This window comes from Buteo buteo, chromosome 13 (genome assembly GCF_964188355.1).
Source record: "Buteo buteo chromosome 13, bButBut1.hap1.1, whole genome shotgun sequence".
In the NCBI taxonomy this organism is placed as follows: domain Eukaryota; kingdom Metazoa; phylum Chordata; class Aves; order Accipitriformes; family Accipitridae; genus Buteo; species Buteo buteo.
In genome coordinates this window covers 24,513,323-24,535,366 of record NC_134183.1, presented here as the reverse complement: position 1 = coordinate 24,535,366, position 22,044 = coordinate 24,513,323, and the positions used below count along the sequence as shown (strand labels likewise).

The following is a 22,044-nucleotide window of genomic DNA, read 5'->3' as shown; positions in this document are numbered from 1 at the left end:
AAACAAATATTTAGCTTTTACAAATGGAGAGCACTTAGTAAGTCTGAGTGATTTACAAGAGGACATTATGTCTCCTTGAATAATCCAGTTGGAAATTACTTGTTTAATAAGAAATCAGTTCAGTAGCACAACTCGTACTAAGATTCAGATATATCCTTCCCCTGTTGTAGTATGCTCCACTTTTTGTGGAGCAACTAGTTTGTTCACACATTATCATACATTTATTTATGACAGCTCTAGTAAATAGCTTTCTGCCATTTTACAAAATCCTCAGGTTTCTAAGACTGAAAGAGCTCTCCTTTGGTAAATGTACAACCAACTGCATGTTGTGGAGTCAGAAGACTAGCCAGACAAGTCTCTGTAGAACAGCATGAAGCTGGCAAAGCTCCTATTGAGGCTAAATTCTAAAGATGAATTTGCATTTGAATGCAAGATGCAGCTAACAGATCAGCTACTATTTACTGATAGATCCCATGCTTTAAAGTTAGCAGTTAAATCTTACACATTTTCCTAATCCAGGTCCTAGCATTTAATTATGCAGTATCAATACACTTCATTTAATCATCTTGATACAGATTTTTTACATAAAACCACAGAACAACAGACAGAAACAGCTTACCTTGGCTGCATAGATGGAGTCGATGTAGAATCTAAAGTTGACTGAGTTTCCTGGGCGCTGCCTTCTGTGCACTGAACCGGTAAGGACTCAGTTATACTACTGACAGAAGTTGCTGGAAGGAAGACACTAATGTAAAAATGCGTTACACTACTTCCTGGGATTACAAAAGTTACACAACGCAATTATTCTTTGACCCCCATGACACCTGCCAGGAAAGTAACTGAATCTCAGCTTATATCATAATGAAACATAAGTTTATGAAGAGTAATTACGTTTGGCCATATTTTAATCATGTTCCAGCCCCAGGCCCCCAGAAGCTGCATGACACAAAATTCTGAAGCTGAAGCTTTAAAATAGTAACTATTTTCTGCTAATTAAAGCATCTATAAACAGCTTGCTCAGCATAAACAGCAGTATTCTGACATGGTAAGCTTAGGTTTTGTTTAAATAAAACAAGATGGATCTGTGAGAAACAGTAGCATAGCATCCTAATGCCAACTTAGGATCCATTTTGAAGTTGTAGAACCTACGTCCCCAGATTTCAACAGAAGCTATTGCTTCAATTTTAAAAGTCAAGTTTTAACATTAAAGTCAAGGATAGAATTCTTCAAGAGTACACCATGAGATTCCTTGCTGTCAGTATTCAGCCAAGCCAGAAGAGACATCTTAGAAGCTCCAGGGAAGCACTCCCTAAACCTCCTTCCCCCAGAAGAACATGCTGAAGTTGAAAACATCAGGGTGAACAGAGCAGAAAAAGGGTTCTTCTTTCTGAGGGCACTACCATTAATTTAAAGGGGGAAAAGCCCTCTAGCTTTTTCTAGAGAGTGAATGTAGGAAGACAGCACTTATTTCAATGGGAAATCTGCTTTGTTGGAAAGACCATAGCACATGGGGCACTGGGCCAAAAAGAACAAAAAGTATCTCTATCTGAAGTTAGGAGAAACTGCTCTTAAAAAGTGTCTGCAGGTTAATCCTTCAGCATCAGGCTGCAGAAATTAAATACGTGTATTTTAAATGCTTTTCACAAACATTCCCCAAGCTAAACGTTATCTCTACTGTCAGTAATTTCAGGAAAAATATGTTGGTATAGTATTTTTTTTCCTGCATTTTTATATCATCAAATTGGAAACACTCGGATTAATACAAAAAACATCAGCAAGAGTCTACTTCTGAGCAGATTAATCACAGCACGAATAAATTATAAGCATTTCATCCAAGCTAATTCCATAAGGTAAGATACTTGAATAAAACAGTTTACACTAATGCTCCTATATTTCTAGTATTTGGACATGATCAGGAAGCAAGTTGCTGCCTACTGTGTCATTTTCAGTTGTTCAAACAGACATATGTTAGCATACTTACCAGGAGGGCTAATTCTACCATTACTGTTCTGCCTTTGAAGATGTTCTTTGTAGCACACTGAACACATGCCATTTGTACGAGGATTCCCATAAAATCCGCAACCAGTGGAACAAAGCATAGGCACTTGGCTACGGTTAGTTTCTTGAGCCATTTTCCCTTCTTCTATAAACCTGGAATTGATACATATAAGCCAGCATTTAGAGTTCTGAGAAAACCCTTCTTTAACAGTTGACATCTGAAAACCTGGAGTTTCCTATAACTCAGTGACACGCAGCAAAAAGATCTTCTAGAAAAGATGCCTTGCAGGTAACTCAACACCCATTCCTAAAAAGTCTAAAAAGTCTGCCCAATAATACAAATACAGTCATATGTATGCTTTGCACGACCCATACATACAGACCCTTTCAGCCCCACCATTTTATGGTCAATATATAGCCCACAAAGAAAGTAATTTTAGAAAATATTGCAAGTATTGCTGCTTCTAGAAGTAAGTTAAGGGGAGGTAGGTGAGGGGGACACCTACTCTTCTTGAAACTTGAACACCCAGTACTGTGAATGAGAACTATAAACTGAAAGACAAGCATGGTAATACATGCTTACTTACTGCATAATAATTATAATTAACAATAGTCACATGAATTGGCAAGTTACTGTTTAGTCACTCCATCATTAGTGAAGGATGACAGAACTACTTACCACAAAACCCGTATTATGATTTTTCACATGCAAAAGGAAAATCACCCTTTCAGTCAAAAATACTAGACTAGGTACAGATACCTTCCATATATAAATTTTGTGTGAAAATATACTAAAAAATGAGAAGTAAAGGGATAATATCAAGGCAACTCTCATAACATCCTTAGATTTAGTTTTCATAAACACTGTACAATTTGTGGGTTTTGTCTCTGGCTTGTAAAGATCTGTAAACCTTCTTAATAAAGGAAAATTACAAGTGACCATTTTCAACAGTGTTCTGAGCCTCCTAACTATTCTCAAATGGTCTAACTTGTAAATCAGTTATTGACGTCTGTCACTCAGTGAGATAAAATTAATTTTCCATTTTTTTGCCCCCCCCCCCATTATATTCTTACCCTTTTTTGTATCAGTTTTGAAAGAAAACCCACTCTTCTCAATAAGAAACTAAGTATCTCAAGGTATCAATTATTTCATTCAAGATCAACCTAGGTCTACCATTTCATACTTCCTGATTAAAAATTAGGCCGAAGCATGGATAATTTTAATTCTTGCAAGTCAAACCAATGATAAGCAATATTACTGAAAAAAAAAAAAAAAGAAAAAAGAAAAAAAGAAGATCAATCTTTCAAGTAACATCAACATATATTTCAAAAGCAAAGAAAAGAAAATCCAGAGGGGAATTTAATACTTCACCAATTGCCAAGTTATAAAACTAGATTAAATGACAGTAAGAAGTACACCAGGGTAAAAAGATTTCCTTTTACATAAGATGTATTTGAAGCCAAATACAAACAAGTTTCCCATTATTTTGTTTTTAGACAAATATCCTCATCTCCTCTCACACCCACATCCATTGCATTTTGTTTTTATTTCCCCAAACCATACGAAATTGATACCTCAAAAGCAAACCTCTAGGTTGCAAAGCTAACAGCAACACAGAAACGACAGTCAAGTCTTCTGTTCACAGCAGTAAGGTACTCTAAGGATGAGAAAGTATTCAAGATATAAGACAAAGATGATGTACAGGCAGGAAGACAAAAAAATGTCTCTGATAATATCTTACTCAGCTTCAACCTGCAATTAAGCTTATTTCAGCTGTTTGACTGCACTCCCCCACCCCAATATAGAAGCATTTGCTTTCGACATACAAAGCCCCCATTGACCTCAAACGACAGCTAAATTTGATTTTACTGAAGTACTGTACTTGTAGCTGAAAGAGCACTTTCATTCCTGCCTTTCTCCAGACAGCCCTTTAGAACAAAACTGCAAGTAGTGCATGTGGGAATTGAATTCTTATGCTGGGCCCAACAATCAGCGAAGCCGTTTCAGGAGAGTGTAAATGAACATGATTTTTCCGTGCTTTGGTAACTCAAACCAATTTAACGATGAATCCTTACGCAAGTCACTCTTAGTACAGAATGTTTAAGCTTGAAAGACCAATTAAAAAAACCACTTTGGACAGAATATTTCAAGGGCTAATAGAGCTTCAGTGTCACAATACAAATATCAATCCTTTCCATTTCAGACAGCAGCACATTAGAAGAACCCTACCACACTAACTTTCAAAATCTACCATGATTGCCTTTCTGTTCAATAGTTAGCTTCAAGCAGCACACAGGAACTCAGTAACAGCACCAGTTACTGCTAATTTTCTTATTCCTCAACACAACTGTTGCTGAAGAGACCAGGTGCTAATGCAATCACAGCATAACAATTTCTAACATGGACATTAAAAAAAAAAAGTCTGCTCCAATTCAATAAACAAATTGTGAAAGGTGCACAAAGATGCCCAGAAGAAAAACAAGAAAAGCTGGACTGAGTTCCAGCTAAGCCAGTTCCCAAGTTCATTAATCAGTGGATCCTGCCACCAGCCAAAGCACAAGCCACTGGCATGAGGCTCCAGAACACTTAAATCTCCAAGGGGAAGTGCCAGGGATTCTTCTGAAGAGTTTTAATAAAAGCCACAGGAAGCAGAAGATCCTTCATTGGTTGCTAAAATTTGGGGAATAAATGGAGAAGAGATAGGATCAAACTGATGCAATGTTATGAAGTCAATTAAGAAAGAAGTTAACTAATACAATAGCTCGTTGCATTCAGAAGGGGGCAAGTACATACAATTGCCCACACCAGCGCTCAGCTGGACCCTCATCCACCTCATTAGTCCCCTGAGCCACCAAAAAAAACCACCAGGAAAAAAAGGGCCATCACCACCATAGAAAGTTTTCTGACAGTTCAGTGAGCTCAATCAGTTCACACACACAAAAAAATCAAACCCCACAAAAACAAAAAGAAAAAAGCAGAACACACAGGGGAAAAACTCTGGAACTGATGCGAGGGATGACATGTGACCAGGAGGGACAACACACATTTTAGCCGCCTGTAAGCTGCTTAGATGGTTGAACTGATCTATTTGAACCCTAAAGCCACAGAATGCCAAACCAGTATAATAAGCTCTTGCTCCCCAGCTTCTCACTCCCTCTCCCATGCTGTTCCCCTCCTCTCAGTGCTCACATGCACTGAAACGAATCAAGGAAGTGATCAAACTTAGAAAACCAACCACTCCATCTTTTGTCCATTAATTTTAACATAGACTGGTTTCTGAGCTTGTGTTTGTCACATGTGCTGTTTGGGCATGAGAGGGTCGAGCCGAAGATGTGTGGAACCACTTGTTTCAGCAGCAGAGCAAGCGTGAAGCATTTAGGAGAACCACGAGCCAAAAAACAGGCATTGAAAATGTAAAGGAACAGAGATCCAAGTGCTGGTGGTTCCTGCCACTGCAATTCAGACATGCCTCTCCTGTACACATCCACTGCTGCACGAGGGCAAAGGCCAAGATGACACAGCATTGTGCCTCAGGGACTGTTCTTCCTCACCGCTCAGGCAGAAGTCGAACGGCTGCAAGCAGAGCAGCCGGACTCTGTCCCCATCTCAGCAAACATGAACAGCAAGGGATCATTGAAGAGATGTTTTGGGGAGAGGGAAGACCCCCCCTCACTCCAGTTCCCGGCTCAGCCTCAGATGATTTTTGTTCCAAAACTGTCCATAATTCCTCATGCGGGAAGATCCATAGTATTGCTAAGTCCAACAATCACATAAGCCAGTAATGGTGGGCTGTCGCTGAACCTGCAGCCTCGAACGGCTGTGAAAGGGATGAGCCTGCTCCCACAGCCCTGGCCCCTGCTGTGCACCCCTGCCCCTTCCTTGAGCCAGATCAGTTCATTCATCTGATGGAAAACAGGAACATTTATTCTGGTGGACTGGAGAGCTTGCTGATCTGACAGAAGATCAGCTCTAGAGAACTCACAGACAGTGCAAAGGAATTGACAAGGCTAAAAATAGGACAACCCTTTTTAGGGGCAGCTAGCCCTTGCTGAGCATCAACCCTCCTGTAAAATATATCCCAAGTGCATACCGTATCCATAATTTCAAAACTGGTCTCCTAGCTTGGCTTCAGTACAAACTTGAAGCAACTTCATAGCCAAAGCGACAGCAAGGTCTTGAGATCAACATGGCTACATGTATGTCCCACTTGGTTTGAGGTGTCACAAAACAAACATGGTGCTTGTAAAGCTGCTGGAAATAACCTGTGGGCTCTGCCTGATTCCCCCCAAGCTGTGCTTGCACAACATTCATAGGGTCATCCTGTTACTGTGAATACAGAATTGATTCATCTTAAAGAAAAAAAGCAACCAAACTCTTTACAATATTTCAAGCATGTTCCCCACTTTGCTTTACAGTATAGTTGTATAACCAGTTGTATGAGCACTAATGAGAAGGAAGCATACTAGAGGGAAGGGCAAGAGCCTTAAACAACCCCCCTCAATGCAACCCCAGAACATCCACTTCATTGAAGATTATGGAAAAAAGGGCCTCATTTTGTATTAGTTAAAAATTGCTAAGCTTAAGCCAAAATTATCTCTGATAATTTCCTTCGCAAAAATATTTATTGCACTAGAAGCATAGCAGCACACAGCTCTGCAGGCTAAGACCTTCTTTTCCTACAAATTTGGTGCTTAACGTCCACCCATTCCCATTACTCATGTCATACATGGACAACTTCATGCATCTACGGCCTGCTTACTTCTGCTGCTACAGGTCCTACCCTTCCCCCTTCACCAATGCACATCCTCAGAGAGTAAATAATTTTCCGTACCAAGCGAAAACCACAATAAATCATATAAAGGACATTCCCGATTATAAAACGTATAGAGCTGAAGCTGTAGAAACACTGAAGCAGGTTAAGTCTTTTGGACATCAGGTTCTCCGGGAAAAGAGCTCCCTCTTAGAATACTCTACAAAGCAAGTAACAAAATACTTGTGTGTATCTCTTCCCCACAGAGCAGGCACCACGATACTGGTGTGTCCCGTGTTCCCCCCCCCCCTTTTCCTTTTAATTAAAATGTTTATATGCTACTAGTTTCAAATAACTGATAGCCTAGCTTTATAGGCTTCAAATGTTAATCAGTAAGATCAGAGAGAGCAGCATTTAGCAGGATTAAACACACAAGGTTTAGGAATAATCTTTTTTCTCCCCTCTCAAGGAAAAAAAAAAAAAAAATCCTGCACAGAAGCCAGCCTTCTCTTCATCCGTCTTCCCCACAGAAAAAGGTCTCTTGAATTCTAGTTGTCCTCATACTTCAAGTTGTGGTAGGGAAAGCAAGCAGATCCTCACATCCAACTACACCAGCTGAAGTACAGTCTTGTGTTCTGCAAACTCTCCTAAAATTCATGACTGGTATGGGAAGGATCCCTCCTAAATGCTAATGCTGAAGCAGAAGAGACCACCCAAACAGCATTCTGCTCCAGCTGCAGTACCAAACCAGACACAGTTTGAACCATACTGATGCCTGCTTTGAAAATGCTTCTCAAAGAGAAAGAAAATTTAGTGTAAGCTACTCTCTTCACTGTCAAAGATCAATGCACTGACAGATTTCAGCTGACACTCACCTCAAAGGATGAATCCAATTTTTAACAAGCGATTAAAATATTCCCTCCTCTATCATAATCACCTTTATAATGAAGCAGCTCTGCACTGATTTAAGTAGCACCAGTACTAATGATCGTTTTCTCTTTGTGCTAATGAAGCAAGGAAGAAACTGCAAAAACGGTAGTTTGTGCTGTTTAAACATACAAAGCTTCATCCCAGGCACAAATAAAAGCAAGATAATGAAGTTGTGTAGACAAAAATATGTTTCATTTCAGGCATGTACTGGTACAGATGTCCGATACCACCTGTATCACTGTATGAAAAGGCACGTTGGTACAAAAAACTAAATAGGAAATTCATTCCTCCACAGGCTTATCAAAACAAATGGCAAATAAAGGCCTACGAGCAGAGCCCTCTGGAATCTTGCTGCAAACACTACCAAAGCACCGGCTGCGTTCAAGGATACCACTTCATAGTGGAATTTGCAGAGCCACAGCTGCTCAGGTATCCTGCTGCAAGCAGGACACTACTCAGGGTATAAAGCACTAGACTCACAAATTAATAGCAAGTTACAGAATGGTCCTGTTTTCTTTTTACTCCATTGCTTTCTCCCAAAAGGCCCGAATTTACATTCACTGAGCAGTCATTTGTAGCTGCTTTAAGGCATTACCATGTACCAGCAACTTGCTATGGAGCCAAGAAGAACTAGCAGATTTGAATAGGGGCCTCAGTCATTACAGTTCGGCCCAGCTTGCTGTTGCAGTCAGACATGTCACTTCATCTACAGCTCACCCTGGCTAAAACACTACAGCTGGTTCAGATTTGCCAGCATAGCTACATGTGTAGTTACACTCTGACCCAGTTTCATCAGAATGCTTTGAGTTAAAAAAGTGAATACGGTTAAGGACCAACTATGCAAGCAGATCTGTGAGGGCAGTGACCTCTTTGTTCCTGTAGCAGCAGAACACACAGCTGCTGCATTTTTCAAAGCACAGGAGTTATCCAACTTCCTCAGCACCAAAAGAATCCATGCATTTTAAAGCTTTCAATTCATTCCAGTAGGCCTCCAGTTTTCTTCCTGCTCACAACTAAATACAGTTTTCAGTTGCAATTTGAACTACTGAAGTAGAATTTATATAATGACTTAATATTGAAAACGAAATATTCAAACTGGTGACCAAAGACTTACATAAGATGTTCTCTCAGCTCACTTGACAAGTCATCCAATATCTAGTTATGTTCCAGTCTTTTCCTGTTGAACAGCTTTTTATTTTTGTTTCACGCATAGACTTATTTTAGGCTAAAAACCAAGCACTTATATTAGACACTCCTAGCAGAAACTTTACAAAAAGAAAGACTTACAGAAGTCTTTTCTTCACTTCTAATTCTAAGTAGTCAGCGGGTTTAAATACCTCAGTACAAGAATAAATATATAAATAAAATTTGGACCCTCAAGAAAGCTACATTCCCTGTACTGTGTAAATCCCAGATTTAAGATGGCAGAAAGACTGTGAAATAATCACACTGGTGGAAAAAAGAGCCACACATATGAAATAAAGTGCAATCTCAGAAGTGGCAGATGGAGAGAAAACAGAGAGTTCAGGTCTTGGGAAGGGAAGGAACATTAGCAAGTTTCACAACTAATCTGAGCCAGAATATCATACTACCAATGTTACATCATTATACAACCCAGGAACACTTGGTATAGACAAAGCCTCTAGTGTTAAAGCATGTATACTGCCAACTACAGCTGTCTGCTCTTGTTCTCAAGGTTACACGAGGAGCAAGAGAACATTTCACTACAACCTCTTCACTCTTACTAGGCAAGAACAAAGACACACAGATTCTATATTGGTATCAAGATCACTGATAATAAGGATTCAGCTTTCTATGCTTGTCTGCATACTCTATTAATAGATCTTACTTTGAAACTGTAATTACTACTTGTGGCCACGCTCAACCCTTGCAAAGTACGGATTACTAGAACCAAAGATTAACTGCTGTAAAACAGGGTCCCTCAGAAACTCTCATTCACCTCATACAAACACATCAAATTACCTGCAGTGACCGCTTCAAGCGTACAAACTAAAACCAGAAGTATAAGCATGTTTTTCTTTTTTAATTTCCAAAATTTTTAGTATAGTCACCATACCAAATAAAGGGGCAATTCCATGAAGTTCACTACTCTACTGAAGATTAATCCTAAAAAAATAACAAGCAAGGCAACAGGACATTTTATTCACTAGTAGGAAGAATCACATTTTGTTTACATGGGATTTCAAAGAGGCAGAGTACAGACAAAAGGAGTTTTTCATGAAAGTGTTGTAATTCCAGAAAGCTGCCACACAGAGCTACTGGCTTTCACTACATGACGGTGGGGCTTTTGCGGGAATGACCACTACTTTATGCTGGAGCATCTGGTATCTGCTGCAGCACTCTGTATAAAGCCTTCGAGAATTTTCCTCCTATTTATCATGTATTTCAACCTGAGCCTAAAGCAGCAAAATACAAGTCAAGATGCCAAGGATTATCATTGTAAGTACATTTAAACATGTATGTCTGACTTCTTAGTTGTTCAAGACTAACACTGCAGCACCACTAGAATTAGACCCTTGCATATGACAGTATCCAAACTTTGTGAAATTCAAAGAAACATCATTTTTTCCTCTGACTTAGAAAACTTAATAGCCTCTTTACTTCTTATCCCCCAGCTGCACAATACATTTGCAGGCAACCCCAGCTAATCCAGCCCAGAGAAGTACAGAGATGCTTTCAGAAAGAGCACCACTAGCATGTTCTAAGTTTCTGTCTCAGCAGTGACAACTATCAGAAAATCTAAGCTGACAAAGCTGCCTTTTTGGAGAGGTCAACCTGAATGCAAGTGAAAAAACAAAACAAAACCCACACACACCAAAGTCACTTCTTGGATTCAAGAGAAAAAACAGCAAATAACCCTTGGAGCTGGACACACTTGTTTACAGCAAGACACAACAGGGACCTTCAATAAAGATAACTAGTTAAACATTAAAAGCACCAAGAGCAACGCAGTAACTATAGTTCTGTACAAAGTAAAGACAATTTCTGAGTGAATTATAGACCAAGAAAAGTGAATATGAGAAAAGAGCAAGTCACATGTTTCAGGGAGCTATTTTTCTACTGGTATCTCTGGGACAATCATAGCGAGAGAAGTCCAAGAGGCATATCTGAGGAATGCAGAGAGGACACTGGCCAGCCACCCCACTGGTCATGTTGTCCTACCCAAAGCACTGTATGTCCATACACAAGCAGAAGAGAGACCAAAGCATTCTTCTCCCAAAACGTGAGGTTGTACTTACTCAGTTTAGCCTACGCAGATCACCCAAGATTTAAGGCTAGAGGCAGACAGGCTGAGCAGGTCCATTTTTGGAAGACTGCTGTCTCTATGACAAGATTGCCACAGAAACCTTAGACGAAGTTACACTTGTGATAGAACATGCAACTACTAATAAAAGAGCATACTTTTAGGTAGCGTTTGCTCTGGCGTCTCTGCTCAAGAGAAAATTCAGGAGTTACACCCATTAGAAAAATCAAACCATCTCAGTAATCGCTTGTCAGCAGTCTGCTACGTCAACTCACACAAACCACAGTTTCCATCATGTGTAGCTGAACCAGTGTCGAGCTGCACTAGTTGCAGATACAGCTCGAGGAGCCCTTTTCTTTCCTCTGGAGTTTGTGCTATCTCATAGCTGTACTTTGGCATTGAGGTGCCTAAGCCAAAGACTGCAGGACTCCTCAAGTTGCTCTCCATATTTCTACACAGCCCTATAAATGTAGGGTTTACTTGAAATCTGTCATATTACAGAAATGCCTTCTTTTAAAATGCTCTAGAAAAGATAAGAAAGCTACTCTGAAACAGACAAGACAAGGCTACATTCTGCTTTCTTTGGCATCATATATTGAAGTCGGCCATTTCAGAAATCAGAGGTTGTGTAAAATTAGAATCAGGAGATTCTAAAATTCTCTATATTCCCTTAAGATACCAGACCAAAGTTTAAGGGATGCAGAAGGAGGGTAACTCCATAAACTATCTTTGATGCAGTATTTTAAAACAGGTTTGAGTTTACAAACTGATGAAAAATAATCTTTAAGGATTCAAATGCTTATGAGATTACCCATATAATTACTGAAAGTACAGATATAGATTCAGTAATCGTGTCTTCTGAGCTTCAGTGAATAAGTAATCTTCTCTCAATACAGCATAAGTTTCACTTATTTTAAGCATATCAAACCCAGAAGAGATAAAAGCTGCTTTAACACAAGTTCCCAAAATAGACAGCTTCTTGTTAACAAAACACCTGTTGCCTAGAACTGACAGTAAGCACAAAACACATTATAATTTGTTTTTGTAAACAGCACTATGTAGAATTTTAATTAGCTTATAATGCTACAGTTCTACATGTGCCTAATGCTAAGGGAGGTCCTGCTCTAATATCAGGGTTCCTAGCTATTAATAAATAAAACTATCATCATCATTTCTGGCTAGGGCATCTTGAATTCAACTTAACTTCCAAGAACATTGTGATTATCATGCATGATGTGTTCCTCTATTTAGAATTATGCACTATGCCTAATTTAAGTGTGCAAAATTATACAATACCCTTACTGTGGTTTGACAGGGAACTCAACCTAAAGCTGAAGCCTGACCAAACAAAGAGGGTATTTAAGGACAAGTTTTCAGCAGAAGAGGTGTAAGTATGACGCTTCCTGTGGCAAAGCTGCATTCCTCATCTTTTGCAATGCACATAAATTCAGCCAATGGACTCAAAGGTGCTACTTTGTTTTAACCCTAATGCTATTCTAGGGGTTTTCGTTGTTGGTGTTTTTGTTTGTTTGGGGTTTTTTTTGTTTGTTTTTTTGCTTAATTATTTCAGTCACTGGGGAAGCCAGGTTACATGAATCCAAACAAGTTACTGGAAGTCTAAATACTAAAACCTATCACCCTGCACAATGCATAGGAAAATACTATACAGTTGATCAGCAGCCACCATGCTGGACAACTGATATTTATCCACCACTTTAATATACTGTCAAGTTTCACTGAAGATACAAATATACCAACTGGTCACACTATGAAGTTTTCCATCTTTCCTTAAGTTTCCTCTCAACCTTCACCTTACACTGCCTGAAACACTGTAATGTATAAATGTTTAAGTGCAACCAATATACATGCATCCAATATGTATTTATATGCAACCAATGCAATGGTTTCATGATATAGGTAATCTGGGGCTTTAGATACTTCTGCCAGTGTTGCTGGGCCAGAAACATATCTACCTTGAAGACTTAATTCTTCAAAAGCTTGGATTGGTTCTTGTATCTGGTTTATGGTGCAGCTCTACAGCTCTGTGCCTGAAGAGTCAAGGTTAACAATGCATCAGGAGGAAGGTGAAACTACCTAGTTAGTATCAGAACTGAACTCTAAGGCATAGCCTCACTCATAGTAAAACCCAAGGAAAAATGCACACATCACCAAGAAGTCAGAGAGAAAATTAAGTAAGACTTGCCTTGTGTCAGCCTTGACTATCCAGATAGTGTCAGATTAACAGATACAGGGCTGTCCTGGTTTTGGCTGGGATAGAGTTAATTTTCTTCCTAGTGGCTGGAGGGGCACAAAAAGCTGGGAGGGGACACAGCCAGGAGAGCTGACCCAAACCAGCCAAAGGAATATTCCATACCATAGGACATCATGCTCAGTATACAAACTAGGGGAGTTGGTTGGAAAGGGGTGGATCACTGCTCAGGGACTGGCTGGGCATCAGTCAGTAGGTGGTAAGGAACTGCGCTGTGCATCACTTGTCTTGGGTTATATTTCACTCATTTTCTTCCTTTTCATTATAATTATCTTTTTATTTTAATTTCAATTATTAAACTGTTCTTATCTCAACCCACAAGTTCTACCTGGTTTTGATTCTCCTCCTCATCCCACCTGGGGTGGGGGGAGGAGTGAGGGAGCAGCTGCATGGTGCTTAGTAGCTGGCTGGGGTTAAACCATGACAGGGGCTAAGGAATGATCAGAAATTTGCAGTGTGAGACACTCTCCTTTCTGAAGGTTTCCAAAACTCCACCATTTGCTCTGAGGGAGAGGTCATTACACTGTTTAGGAAAAGCTTAAAAATTATTGGAAGAAACTTGATTGAGAACAATGGTGTTTTTTCCCCACTGCCACCATGGAACAGAAAATAAGGGCTTTTATACTTCTTTCCTAAGCCCATACAGAACAGACTGCACATATTTCAGCTTCTCAGCTGACGAGAAAGCCAGCCAACATCTTTTGAGTAAAAGTCTGTATTGCAACATTGTGTTTTAATCACCAGGGCATCCTTTTTACCTACTAATACTCCAGGTACCACTCTGTAAACTGCCTTCCTGATAACCAAGTTTGCTATCCATTCCGTTTTCAGACAAGATTCAGCTATGTGAGCATGCATTTCTAGTACAATGTCTCCCCCACTTACTGTCCCAAACACTTACATCAGCAAGTTAAGAGCACAATAGCCTAAAAATAGCATGGCTGGATGCCACTGTCTCCCCATTTATTACGATGATACCTTTGTACAGAGTTCTTTCTACAGTTCTGCATAGAAAAATACAGCCATAAATGGCTTTAAGGGAGGGACTTGTATCCAAAAGGGCCAAGTTGTTAAGTAGTGCCATGGGATTCCCCCTTTTTCCTCAAGCCACATAAACAGAAGTTTGCATTTTTAGAAGCATTTTGAACAATAACTCTTTAAGTACATCTGACTTCTCTTTTTATCCTCTTGCCATAGTGATTGTATTCTGCCAGAGAACATATCAACACATGACAGTAACAGCACTTCACAGAGAAAGGAAAATTCATGATATAAAGAAGCACACAAACATAGAAAATGCAAGCCAGATCTCTCCAATTATTTTGCTTGGACTATTAAAGCCTCTGTCACACTTTAGAATGGACAAAGAGGGAACAAACTCTGCTCACAAGATACTGAACCTCAACTGGCAGCAAGGTGCGGCTTTCTGTAACAATATTCATTCCCTTCCATTCACAAACACCAGCCAACGGGGCTTCTACCAGGAAACATTGGAAAAAGAGCACAATATATTCCCTTTTATTATGGTATAAGGTCAGAAACAAGATCAGCAAGACCAGTACCCTTCAGCTTGGCCTAAAGATGCATTCACAGGCACTGCAGCTTCAGCCACTGCATTACACTAGGCTAATTCCACAAGTATCACATCCTTGAAAAACAAAAGCCCAATGCCCTGACACTGTCTCCCAGAAACGTCTCCTGTCTCACACTCCTTTTCTGAAGACAAAAACCACCACACTACCATTGAAGAATATTTGTATCCCTTAAAGTAAAAATCACCAATTTTAACCCATAACCCTGGGTTTCAAAAGAAGACTTTCCCATTTTAACAACTAACTTGATGCTGCTTAAGTTAAGCCAGCAACACTGCAACATGCATTTTACACTGCATATGCCACCCTGTGCAAGTTCACCAGATAGAGCTATCAGGCCATACAAAGACGTTTCAATAAATTCTTCATCTCAGACCTTGACAGTCTGAGAAATTAAGGTATCAGAGCTGAAGCAAGGACAGAGGTATTGCTTAACAGAGCAGACTGATATTTCAAGCATTCTGATTGTGCAGTGGGGGATCTGAGGTAGAAGATAGAAGGATAAGTAAGTAGCAACTAATCAGGGATTTATTTATATACAGAATGACTAGGTATAAACTTAAGACCATGGGTCACAGCCACATTATGACTTTGCAGAATAACAAGCTAACTCTTGCAGTTAGTGAAACCATAGGTAACAGTCAAAAGCTTCACAGACACCAAGTTAGAGAAAAGCAAATGCAGGAAGGCAACACAATCAACTAAGTGACCAGAGTGTGAAATTAGATTTTGTTGTTGTTGTTTTCCAAAAAACTTTTTTAAAGCCAGTGAATTACTCCACTGCTATGCATAGGGGTTTTAAATTGCAATCAAAGCTCTAAGTCAAGTTTGACTAGACTTATTAGGAAGGTAAAAAATTAATGCACAGCAGCCAGGCCAGTACACAACAAATCAAATACTCCTTGATCTCAGCACTAGACTCAGCCCCTGCATGGTCTGTCACACTCAGCTAACAATTTGTTGGTTATGTAACTAATAATACATTTACCTTGACCTATTGTTACTAATGCTGCCTTCCTCCTCTCCCAGGATACTTTAAACAAACCCCATGAAAATACACTGATATTCAAAACAATCCTATTGAGCAATTCTGAAGTCTCTTCCCTAAAAGATGTTCCAGGTAAGTCTTTCTATATTGCCACAATTTTTTTTTTCTTTTTTGCAAGTTGGTAATAAAATGTTTTTGATATCATAAAACACTGAAATAATTACTTTTCTAGTTACTTTTCTCCAGGACAATAATTAGAATTAGTTATCAAACAAATGTTAATACCTACAAAATCACTTTATTCAAGGACTTAACACCAATATGCAACAGTACGTCATACTAGCGTGATATTTGGATAGCATAATCCCAACATAAGTCTGGTGAAGTTCACTTAGAAAACTCTCCTGCATCGGCAACAAAAGCTATCTCGTAAGCTTCTTACCTGATTCTGAAGGAACTAGGCAGGAAGAACAATCTCCAAACGTTTCAGTTGAACACTCAAAACCACAGCCACTTCTTTTGCCCCAACCTTGATAATGGTGTAGATTCCAATGCAAGGTCATTCTGTTGCACAAAAACTATTCTGCTACATGATAACATTATATTGCATCAAGGCCTTGATTCTATACGTGATTTTAATAAAACATCTTAAATTCATACAGGGAGTAGTAGAGAAACAATTTTATCCTTCTTTGAAGTCTCACATCTCCCCTACCACCTCATCCTCAAAATCAGCATGATCAACAACTCGTTAAATGTTTTCTTCTGACAATCTAACTCAAAAATAGTCTTTTGTATAAAAAAACATTAATATGTCCCATTTAGGTACAGAAATTCTACATTTTTGCCTGCAGAATCAGTGGTTCTCTCTCTTGCCTCTCACTTCCAAATATAATTTAAAACCTTAAGTGGAAAATACCTGCCTTCCCCATGCAATATTCTGCTTTCATCAACCCAATTATATTCAACAGCACACACAGTAAAACTGTCTAGCCTCCTGCCTTGTTCAAGCTAATGGTGAAAACTTCAGTCCTTGTTTTAAAAAAAACAAACACATCCAATGCAAAACGTTTAAACAAGCTGAAAGCACCTCACTTCTGTTCTCAAAAATACTGTATTAAGCTCCCACCCCAATTTGATTATTAAGTTTATATTTGTTTCCCTAATCCTTCACATAGATAAAAATGCATTAGCATCATGAATCACAGGACACACCACTGCAGTGTCATCTTAAACCCTGGGCTACTTAAACTGTTCAGGTGGTTGCCAGGGCCTGCCAAGTCAGCCACACTGTTTATAGTTTAGTTCCAGATACAGGATTATTATGTTTCAGACTGACAAATACCATATCCTGAAGGTTAAAGCCCTGTGATACAAATACATCCTGACAGTGCAGAATGGCTGAGCAGGGGTGGTCTTCAGCACAGAGACAGTTTCAGCTTCTGCAAGATTGCTGAACCATTAAGTTAAAGGAAGAACTGTGTGTTTAATAAAACTGCTGCTTAAAAAGGAGCTATTTTTAGGAAATACTCAAACATAAGTGTTCATTTGTCTAAGTAATACTCAAAAGATTGTCTTAAGTTGATCTAAATGGAGAGAAGATGGATCAAGTTAGGATTTCACTCGGTTTATCTCTTAACGCATAATTTAATAGCCAATAAAGTTACTTTTCAAACAAAAAGTCCTCAGTTTCTGTCCACAACTGGAGAATGAGCAAGAAAACACAACTTGACTGAGGAGAAAATTTTTGCACTATCAAAGCTTTGCTTTTGTTAATCTCTATTTAGCTCAAAAGCCCTGTAAACACAGTTGGAAGAAGGGATCTGTTAAAAATATATCACCCCACCCCTTCAATTAAGGGCTGAGAAGCTTATGACACATCTGAGACATCCAACAAGAACAGGGAAGAAGGACTTAATGTTCCTGATATTTCTAAAGGTAAAAAAAAAAATAAGCAAGTTTAAAAATCCCAAACCTTTCATGCCTCTGTTAAATGGATTTTAAAGCAAGAACAGATCCAAGCTATTTTTATTCCTTTGTAGGTCATGTGTAATTAACTGCTTGTTTTCACAAAACCTTATTACAGTGTAAACATCACTGGCCAGATCATCTGCCCCACCCAGACTGAACTCCACACCACAGAAGGCCAACTATCTCCGTGAGGAGTCCTTGCATCTGCATGAGAGGGCTGTCCCTCCAGTACCAATCTCCCCTGCAACAGCACGGCTGTAATGATCAACAGCTCCTGAGCTCACCCCTTCACCACGTCTTTCCTAGAAACTGCAGGCAAACCAGTTAACAGGCCTAACCCCACATCTAAAACTATGGGCAGATGTCCCTCTTGGGATAGAGCTGAAACTCTCTAAGACGACATTATTCCTCTTCCCAACTCCCTTCTGCCTTGGGCACATGGCAATTAGCAGAAACGATCACTAAACCACTTGGGAAATAGGGGGAGGAAGAGGAGGGCTAAGAGCCAGTTGGGTTGGCTCAAGCCACTAATTTAAAACAATTTAAGCTAGCCTAGTTGACTTTGCCCCCACTTTGCTCACACGACCCGCTCTGCTGGAAGAGCGGCAGGAGGCCCCTGCACGTAGCAGAGGGCACTCAACAAGCAGGGATCTGAAGCCCATGTCACTGTTTGCAGGATGGACGTCTGCCCTCCCTAAGGCTCCCGGCATGTTTTACAGAGATCATCCCATGGCAGGCGTGCAGCCTTCTCTAAGTAGCATTAAACAGAACCAGAGTGCGGGGTTACCATCCCAGCACATGGTGGGCTACCCACTTCACGACACCGGGAAGTGCCACCAGCAGCTGGTGGACCATAGGGCACAGATCCCCTTTGCCTCAAACAGTGGAGATAAAATTTGGTCCTGCATTTTGTACACAGGTTTACAATCACTTTTAAGAATCTCTTACTCACATCAGAGATGTATATTCCATCCTGGCACAAGAAGCAGACACATAAATCCCACAGCACACAACACATTCACAGTGTTTTAAGATCTGCAGATGGAGCATGTGCAGGAGAAGGTTTTATGAACAACTAGTGCCGGAACAACCAATCGTCATGCAGGGACAACACGGGTCCTGCCAGCGACGGCTTTGAATGCAGGCAAGAAACATTTGCTGTAGCCTGAATACAGAAGTTGTACAGCTGTGCCAGCAAAGTGGTATGTTTATCCTTTAGGGCAGATTTGCTTTCTACAAACAGCCTGCATTAGAATTGTATACATGTGGTGAGAGAGTTGAGCATTTCACTTCTGTGTCGAATAAATCAGGAAAATTGGTCCCAGATAATACATCTTTCCTAACTAAGTTGGAGGGCAGAGGGGACCCAACAAGAATGGCTACTCAGTCATCAAGCAATATGAACCACATTGCCTCATGTATTCAGCTTTTTTCTTGTTCTAAGCAAAACCAGCCTTTGGCTAAACACAGTATTTAATAGCGCACAAATACTTAAGTTTGCTTCCTTTTGTTTAAGCAAGTCTAATACCCATAGTCACAATATAAGTTTACAGAAATTATAGCAAACTATACTATTCTTCCTGCCCTCACCTCAGACATCTGACCTAGCCACTCAGTCGATGCCTAGCATCACTTTTAAGTTCAGGAATGAATCAAAATCCAAGTATTTAAACACTTACATATCCCAGTCTTAAATATCTCCCCTGATACATGAGACCTGGCCCACCTCTCAGCTAAAAGACCATATATAGTCACTGCTCATTCTAAAGTAGTATTTCCAGGGTTTAAATAGTCTAGAACATTAAAAAACACTATAAACAGACAAAGACAGATAGCAAGAGTGAATTAGTAATTCAGACCTATAAGCCACTGGAGCATGGCAAGATGCCAGTGCATCAAGACACTCTGACATATATAAAGTAATCCATACATAGCATTTTGGGAGAAAACATGGCTCAACGTAAAACTGAAAGAATGAGGTATACTTTAATAATCGCACTTGTTTACATTTAGTAAAGGTCTAAGTAATCGCTTTCCACTGTCACGTGGAAGATTGTTGCTCAGTTTTCACATCCATTCTTTTATCATCTTGACTAATCATACAAAACCCATCAAACTCCTTCGATTCAACAAGTATTAGGGCCATGACTATCTCTTTCCAATTCCCAGGAGGAGCTGTACATAGACACAAGTGTTTTTATAAAAAACAGGATATATTTAGGGAAGTAAGAAAATAATATTCACCATTCTGAAAGCATTGATCTGTATGCATCTAACATACTTGTCAAAGATACAGAAAGGATGACAATTAAAAGAAAGTCTTCGTTCTCATTAGAAACCCCCTGCTTCCTGACTCACCACTTCCTGCTCTCCTCCCTCTCACCCTATCCCAAGCCACCCATGGCAAATCATACTTTTCCTGTTCCTGAAGACCTTTCAGATGCAGAAACAGTCACTAAAAATACCATATACGATAAACCTCATACAGAAACTGAAAATAATCTTCCCTCAAAAGAAAACACCTGCTATCGTCAGGCAATACAGGATTGAAAAGAGATTCTGACCAATCCCAAAGGAAAAAAAAAATCTCCCCCCCCTTTTTTTTCCTGGAAGGGTAGTAGCTGCAACACAGGGCAATAACACCCAATTTTCCTGCCTGTGTTTATAATCAGAGCTCTGACAGACCCAGATACCCTGCAAAACTGATTAAAAAAAGAAGAGAAAAATTGCGGTGTTTTACATAATTTTTACATATCTTTGTTCTAAATGCTAAAGACCTGCGAGACATTCATCTCATCAAGAACAAATGCACAGACAACAGCACAGCAGTCTTCAGTGATACAACAAAAGACAATTTAAGACAAATGACTTGGAGCAAATGCTATCACTGAATAATCCCATAGCAGCTGTCATAATTAGTTACCCTCAAATCTCATCAGAATCAGAGAAGTTAAGAGTTAAAATCGAGCTCTCTTCCTGTAACATTGTGTAACTCCAAACCAGCAGCATTATCCTCACTATTTTAGAATTAACATTTCTCCAAAAGGTAAGGTGGAACGACTCGATCCTTCCACGAAAAAAAACCCGGTGCAAGCCAACAGATGACAAAAGAAACTCGGTCAAGTTTGAGCCTCTCAACACCTTATTTCCTGTCTAAAGAGCCCTTTTGTTCTGCTTCCCTGCATAAATGTTAATATTCTGCCATCATTAGAAAACGAAACAATGAAAAAAAGCCCCACGCACATGAACTTCACTGCCCCAGAGGGCGAAATAACGCCACACGACGCGATTAGAACCGGAAAATTCCTACCAACAAAATCTCCACAATTTTCTGTTTGCTTCACCCCAGATTAACTTCACTTGAAGCTGTACTTCGGCGCAACCTAGCCTGGACGCGGAGCCCCGCCTCCTCCGCCCCTAGTGGCCGAGGCGAGGCGGCCCCGCCCCGCCAGCCAGGCTGCGCTCCCCGATTGGCGGAGCGGCGTATCCATTATTTAAAGAACTTTTCCTTGCTAGCAGGTTAGGCTGGGCAGGTTAGAGCACCCTGGGCGAGCTGCTTCTTAAAGGGACAGCACCCCGCTCCCGGCTGTGACAAACTACAACCTCCGGCGACGCGTCGCCCCGAGCGAGCTCCGGCGAGCGCCCCGGCCGGCGGCAGCGGGCGGCCGGCACCCCCACACACACCCCCCCGGCGGGCCCTCTGCGCCTCCCGCCGAGCCTCCTGGCGGCACCGGTCCCGGCGGGGCACCTACCCCGGCCCAGCGCCCTGCTCTCCCGCCGGATGGGCTGAGGCTGGAGGAGAGCGAAGGGCACCCCAGCGGGCTGGGAGCGCTTCTCCCGCCGCAATTACACAACCGCCGCTTGCTCTGCTTGCCGGGTAGAATCAGACGATGGGGGTTTTGAGCCCATCCGCGCCTAAAGAGGGACTGGAGTTAGCCCGGGAAGCCGGGCACACGACCTAAACCAGTAACCCCGGCGGGAAATGCGCTGGGTTGCCAGTTCCAAAGAGTCTTCTCCCCATCTGAAGCATGAGTCAGCAGAAGGACTCGCAGGAAGCGCCCGTCTCCATCTCACAAGGTACCATGGCTTCTGCCAGAAACTTTTTGCGCTTATTCAGGCTTCACTTGACTGGGCGAATTTGCAAGATGTTGTTCACGTTCTGACAATCAACAGCGTTTCTCACAGCACAGCTCCTCTTAACACTAGACAAAAACCTGTCGTTCGGATTAAAAGTGTTTCTTTCTCCTCAGTGCAAACACTGATGCGGTTCCCCACCCATC

The 22,044-nt window shown here is 40.7% G+C and overlaps 1 protein-coding gene across 4 annotated transcripts in view; it reads right to left on the bottom strand.

Moving 5' to 3' along the window:
* The window catches only part of ZFAND6 (zinc finger AN1-type containing 6), a 38,996-nt gene that overhangs the window by 10,443 nt on the left and 6,509 nt on the right, over window positions 1-22,044 (bottom strand). For 3 of the 4 annotated variants that reach the window (XM_075045109.1, XM_075045112.1, XM_075045110.1), the window contains 2 exons: window positions 1,982-2,151; window positions 620-731 (listed from right to left, as the gene is read on the bottom strand). In XM_075045109.1, coding sequence (XP_074901210.1) covers window positions 620-731; window positions 1,982-2,132 — 263 coding nt within the window. In that variant the 5' untranslated portion in view covers window positions 2,133-2,151. Of the gene's footprint in view, window positions 1-619; window positions 732-1,981; window positions 2,152-21,074; window positions 21,162-22,044 lie in introns of those variants that run through there. The other variant, XM_075045113.1, reaches the window with a different exon arrangement.